This window comes from Myzus persicae, unplaced genomic scaffold (assembly GCF_001856785.1).
Source record: "Myzus persicae strain clone G006 unplaced genomic scaffold, MPER_G0061.0, whole genome shotgun sequence".
NCBI lineage: Eukaryota > Metazoa > Arthropoda > Insecta > Hemiptera > Aphididae > Myzus > Myzus persicae.
The window spans coordinates 35231-42400 of NW_019100553.1; the positions used below are offsets into that span (position 1 = coordinate 35231).

Sequence of the window (7170 nt, forward strand, 5' to 3'; positions counted from 1 at the left end):
AAGAAGGAACTCCACAAAACTCATTACACTCAATGCAACAAATTAATGTACAAAGAAATGCAAGTTCTACTGCTAAGGAAGTACGTGAAAAGTTCAAAACTTACTTTATGTCCACAGAAGGAGAACTGACATGGCAATATCAATATATTTAAATAGTATTTAAATAATTAAAAAAAAAACAACTGAAAAATTTTTTAATAAAACGTTTTCATTTTTTTAAAGTTAAGATTTTTAAGTCTTTTTTTTGAAATAGATCTAAGTTTAATATTTGATTAACATGAATCTGGCAGTGAAGAACAGAACTTATTGTATATTATTGTAGACAATGAGGAATTCAAAAAATTTAATAGTATTTATTATTTTAATTTTAAATATTATAAAATGCTAAATAAAAATACTAAATTGTATATATAACATCGTATATTGTAATTATATATATACATTATACAATCTATTAATAGTGTTGACTTCAACAAGTTATCATTTATGTACTTGTATATAAATATAAATATAAATATTGATATCGCGTCGCCACCGGCCCATAATATTTAATAATATAATTATTATAATAATATTATATAAAAATCTATTATTAGTTTTTCCATTATTTGTTTTTAATTTTAAAATAATTATGATTCACTACATTACCAAGTAATAAACCTATTTTAATAATAAAATAAGTAACTTACCAATGCATTTGGTACTGTGCCGACAGTCTTCACACATTCAGAAATGCCCGTCATGAATTTCAGTGAATCGAAAAACTCCCAAGAACTTTTCACGGTCTCATCTGCACCTGCTCCACTCTTCTTATTTTTTATCTTTCGTAGTTCGCTATTCATTTGGCACCGAAGATTGTGTAACTTTCTACCAACTTCTGCAGAACTGATTTCCAATTTTTGAGCAATTTTTTCCATACATTTTGCCTTTAGCTGCCTGTCTCTGTATTCCTTCAGTGTACAATTCCACAATTCAGGAGACGATTCAAGAAGCTCAATTAGCTTATAGGTTTTTTGCTTGTCCCACACAACATCGGCCATTGTATAAACAAATTCAAAAGAAAGTGTATAAAAATGTATTAAAAACAAAACACTATCGAAAAAACTGTTCAAATATTTCCACGTGCTCTATTTGGTCTATTCAACTGAACAAATAGATCTAGACTGATCTAGCTATAGTGTCTATCTCCGTTTACATTGTAGATTTTCGTCTACTCTAGTTAGTCTACCTAGATCCTAGAGAGGCAACTGCTAGACCGCTCTATATGTTGTGTACACTTCTAGACTAAATCTAGAGAGCTCTAGCTAGAGTAACTCTACGAGAAAAAATCTACAGTATACAGGTACCTTAAGGGTAGGGAGGCCGTCATCGCCGACGCTTTGTTCCCGGCGGCCCCCGTCACGGATTGGGATTTGGCTCCGTCCCCAGCGGTGCACATCATCTTCCAAGCATTTTCCCACCGCGTTGGAAGAGGGCACGGCTAGTGCTACTTCGTAAGGGCCCGGACAAACCTCCGGACGCCCCGTCGAGCTACAGGCCGATCTGTATGTTGGACACCCCTGGGAAGCTGCTTGAGAGGCTCCTTCTTCAGAGGCTAGAAGACCACCTGGACGCTCACGGGGGACGGAGAAGAGCCCCGAACCAGTTTGGCTTCAGGAGGGGAGTTAGCACGGAGTCAGCAATTGACATGGTTCTCAGCATCGCCGCTCAGGCGGCCACCACCCCGAGAAGGAAGAGCCTCTGCGTTCTGGTGACGCTGGACGTCAGGAACGCCTTTAACTCTCTGGGGTGGCCGGTCATCGACGCAGCTCTGAGGGGCATTAACACCCCGGAGTACTTGGTAGAGATGCTCCGGTCCTGGCTGGCTGGCTGACAGAACACTACTGACTGGCGAGGAAATGGCAGAGAGACCGGTGACCTGTGGAGTGCCGCAGGGTTCCGACATTGGCCCCACCTTGTGGAATGTCGCTTACGACTCCCTCCTTAAGATGGACACGCCGCCCGGGGTGCAGCTCGTCGGTTTTGCAGACGACCTCGCGGTTGTGGGTACGGCCGTGACCGGACAGCAGCTCGAAGATGCAATCAATCCCACACTGACGGCCATAGACGACTGGATGCAGAGCAGGGGCCTAGAGCTGGCTCATCAGAAGAGCGAGTCGGTGGTGCTTTCCCAGGGCATTTGTCCCGCCACGTTTGACGGTTGGCGGCCACCTGATCCCATTGCGAAATGAGATCAGGTACCTCGGTGTTATTCTGGACAAGCGTCTGACTTTTGCTGCACACGCGAGTACCGTCGCTGCGCTATCCAGGCTCATGCCCAACATAGGCGGATCGGCACAATGGAAGAGGAGGCTGCTCGCATCTGTTGTGGAAAGCCAGTTGCTATACGCTGCTCCCGTCTGGATCCCTACCGTTGCAGGAGTCGCCAGAACTAGGGCGATCTTGATCCGTCCGCAAAGGACCGCCGCCTTGAGGGTAATCCGGTCCTACCGCACCGTGTCGGACGAGGCCGCCCTGGTTTTGGCCTGTATGCCGCCCGTGGATCTGCTTGGACTGGAGAGACAGTACATCAAATCCCGACTGCGCGCCGCTATGGAGCCCGGTGAACCACGGCCTTCTAAGGCGGCCGTGAAACTTGAGGCAAGACAAGCCACGATCGTCGCCTGGCAGGCGAGATGGCTTGCCACCCCGAAGGCGGCCTAGACGCGCCGCGTCATCCCTGACCTGGCAAGATGGCTAGGAAGGACTGTCCCGTGGGTGCCTCTGACGTTCCATATGACACAGGCACTCACAGGCCACGGCTGCTTTGAGTGGTATCTGCATCACATGAACAGGGCCCCCAGCCCTCGTTGCTGGCAGTGTTCGGGCGATGCAGACACCGTCGAACACACGCTGTTCGATTGCCCCATTGGGACGGCCTTCGTGAAGCCCTGAGCGCCAGGATTGGCCATCAACCGAGCGCTGATGACGTTCCGGACATCATCTGCGGACCAGCGTTCGAGCTCTTGCCGGCGGACGCTCACGGGAGGTATGTGATCCTGAGGGAAGCCGAAGAGCAGTTCCGGCTGTTCTATGGCATGGTAGAGAACATCCTTTCGGTAAAAGAAGAAGAGGAACGTGGCAGGCTGTAAACCGGCGGTATCCAGCATAAAACACTGTTAGCCGGAAATTGTTTTGTAGCTTAAGACAATAAAAATTTTTGTTTGTAATCGCAGCGAGTGGGGGATTGGCTCGTCGCTGTTATTTGTTGTATTGTATTTTGTTTTTGACAATAAACGATGGGGGTTGAAGGAGAAGTACTGGCACCATAGTTTCTCCTCCAGTCCTCGATACCATAATAAAAAAAAAAGTTAATAAGGCAATGATTTTGGTAATCAAAGTTGAACATAGTATTTCGTTTTAACTAAGAATTTGTTGGGTCTTAAGGATATTGAGTAGGTACCATATTGTCCCTATTGAACATTACAATTTAAAGTGCACTCCGACTTCCTAGTTCGGACCTTCTACATTAAATTGTCAGTTGTGAGTTTGTCACTCATACTGACGTAGGTATAGTAGCCGGTAGAGCTTCCATATTATCTAGACATACCTACGTCATAATTTACATGAGTGAATGTTACAGACTACCGTGGTAGGTATTTACTATAATTTTGTTCACCTAAAGAAAATAGGTAACGTGCAAGGGACATAATATAATATGTATAAACATGTATTATCTGCACCAGGTATTTTGTTTTTAGTATTTATGTATTTAGAAAGTATTTTAAATACTGTGCGCATGTATAAGCCATCCAGTATTTGTATTTCTAACACCTTTTTTGTACTTTTGTTTTGATTTATTGAAAGACCAATATACCTACACATTTATTTTTATTTTTACTTATTAGTAGGGCCCGGATTCCAATGCAAAATGCATCATTTTTTGATTAATCCTAGACAATGCTTTCCAAGTTTATAATTTGATTCATGTAACAGAGACTTCAAAGGTGAAATTTTTATTTAGCATTTTTTTGCTTTTTTTTGCATATTTCAATATTTTTTCATTTTTGGAACATATTTTAGCTTTTTTCGGTCATTTTTTCGTTTTTAATGCTTATTTGTATAATATACAAGTATAGTATATAGACATATAGTATTTATACATTTTACTGCCATAGATTAAATATACTAGCAGTATTAAATCTCTGATACAATATTCTTTACTCTATGGATACAACTTAATAATCTAAATATAGGTAATTCAAAATATTACTCGTGTTTTTCGGGGTTTTTCTTACAATTTATAAACCAGAACTATACAGTATACATACAATATTGTCTATCTTATCTTTATTTATAATCGCTCGGACTTGGCAAATAATAAAATATAATATTATTAATCGGTTAGTTCGTGTCACGTCGTGGTCGCGTTTATTTCGTTTTTCGTTGTGTTAATTCGTTCGTTTGTACAATGCCTAAAATAAAAGAATCTACTTCTTCGCGCTTGAGTGGCTACGTAAATGAATTTGGTAGAGACGTATTTACAACAGATGGGACTATTTTACTCTGCAAAATTTGTAACATTAAAGTTGCGGCTGAAAAAAAATTTTCAATTCAGCAACATATTTCAAGAGAAAAACATATTAATGGATTAAAATTNTCCATTTATGTTGGTTATTTCAGTTTTGAGAAGTTCTGTGAAAAATGTCTGGTTTAGGTTTTTCAATTTATATCTCTCTCGGCAAAGACTATCATTTATTTACATTAAAGTGTTATTGTATAAAATATATAATATTATGGGAAAGTGATCACAGCCTTTCAAATACACAACTCTGGATAAGACCGTCTAATTGAATCTTTGGGAAAAAGAAACTTATGCTAAGTTGAGTTAGTATTGAAAAATCGGTGGATTCATTCGAGTGATGGTGACAAAATATTATTTGGTAATTTGTACGCATACTACACACTTAAATAATACATTTATAAAATATTGTAATATAATAACAGACTTATAGAGCGATTGTGTGTAACACACGTGCATGGCTTTTATTTATCTGTAGGTTTATTTTCTCGAGCTTTATTACCGGGGTACGATTCGTATCGTTTATTATTTTTTTTTTTAGAGATTTTGCTCTGTTAGATTTTTCCTGTGTTTTTTTTTCTGTGGACTTTTTTACCAAATACAGCACAAACACACACACTGTATTTTATTTTTGTCTAACTGATTACTCTAGATATTATTTACCCTCTACATATAATACAACATAAATACGACTTAAAGTTGTAATTTGTTTTTATAATTCATGCGACACAAATTTTAAATATTATTCTAAAGATAATATACAAATCTTAATTATAAATAAAATATTGGATTGGGGACGATACGATTATGATGACGCGTATGAGGCTGTTGAAAGCGAACAATTTTTAAGTGGTCGGATTTAGGCAATATCCTATACTGATCGTGAGTTGTGAGTGATGTGTGACTGTGTGGGTAGTCACTGATCATTAGTGTGCGTGAGTTCTCCGAACGCTTTATGTAATTAAAGATACGCTACGGCTAAGTTTATTGGACATCTGTAATGTTCAATCACGCAGAAGTCAGAACAAATCGTCACTAAATTTTGGGATCAAAAAAGTTTCAAAAAGCGGGAGAAAAATTCAGCCAATACTAAAAGCCCGTTTTTAATTTTGAAAACATATTTGAATTCCTTATTCCCTATTCATTTTTTTCTAGATTATGAGAAAATGGGTTTTCGGTTTTTTTGTTTTGTTTAATTAGTGTAGTACCAAATAAATTTTCTTTTTTTTTTTCAAAATTCACCTTTTTATTAGTGTTGCTAAAAAACACAAAATCGAAAATCCATTTTCTACATAACCCAGAAAAAAAAGAATAAGGAATTAAAATATTTTTTCAACATTTTAATTGGACTTCTGGAAGTATATTTTTTTCTTCTACTTATTGGTCTAAATTCAAGAAACAACGACCCGATTTCCACAGTTTTAAGTTTAGATACGTTATAGATGCTGCAAAGCACAAAAGTTTCTTATCTATAACTATAAGTTTGAGTATAATTCCACTACGGCTCTATATATTGTCTAAGACAATAAACTTCAAATAGTTTGAATTAATATACCATTTTGCTCTATAGTTTAATATCCAATGTATGTGTATAAACCTTTACTAGACTTTACTATAAAGCATACCCAACATGCATTACACAATCATCTGGTTGATGTACGTTTAAATGGTTCTTGACCATGGTTAATTTCCAAGAAACCTGTGAGGTAACGTATGAGTTGCTAACTATTTATTAATAACCAAAAATGATAGAAAAAAAAACATGGGTCACTCATGTCATACGATAAGAAATAGAGTGACCCAGTAATGCGATTAACGTGATTCCCAATGCCGTTGACATGTAACACGTGAAAATATGACATGCGCGTATGTACCCATACTAAAGATAACATTCAAATAGGTACTCAAATATTCACAAAATACATTCACAGGCCCTTAAATATATAGGTAGGTACACAAAGATTTGTATAAATAAATATTAATGAATACAAATTTCTGGTAAAGCACCAAAAAATCACTAACAAATATAAAATTACTATAAATCCGTTCTAAGTCTATTTATATCAAAAAAAAAAAAAAATCATATTTTAAAATTGTTACAAGCATAAAGTTTTGAAATATTTTGATGAAGACCGGCACTTGTATGAAAAATAAATAACAATCTAAAAACAAAACTTTAGACTTTTTATTTAAAAATTTAACTTTAAATTGATAAATTCAGAATTGTAAAATTATTTACTTTTTACTTATTTATAGATCATTTATGCATAATAGGTATATCCTTAACAAATAATTTTTTAGTTATCAATTTTATCGAAAGTATAATTATTGAGCTATTTTCCTCACTAAAATAGCTTTGTATTATTTTCACTTGGTCGTGGTTATTATATAAATAAATCATTTCACATGAACTGTTTACTTCTGTATGTCAATTTACATTTTTTTTTAAATAATAGATGAAGGACTGTAGTTTAATTTTTTTACAAGCACGGCAATGAATTTATTTGATATAAGAGAATGTATCCAAACAGTACGTTTCTCTATGACAGGGCCCAGGAATAAACGAAAAAAAATTGCACTAACATTTGAAAAAAAATCGTATCAACTAG

The 7170-nt window shown here is 36.8% G+C and overlaps 1 protein-coding gene and 1 pseudogene across 1 annotated transcript; one reads left to right on the plus strand and one right to left on the minus strand.

Moving 5' to 3' along the window:
- Nucleotides 1-665: 665 nt before the first annotated feature.
- LOC111032630 lies at nucleotides 666-1040 on the minus strand. Its single transcript, XM_022313031.1, has one exon. The coding sequence runs from the start codon at nucleotides 1038-1040 to the stop codon at nucleotides 666-668; it is 375 nt and encodes a 124-aa protein (XP_022168723.1).
- Nucleotides 1041-2423: 1383 nt separating this feature from the next.
- On the plus strand, nucleotides 2424-3131 carry LOC111032648 (annotated as a pseudogene).
- Nucleotides 3132-7170: the final 4039 nt, after the last annotated feature.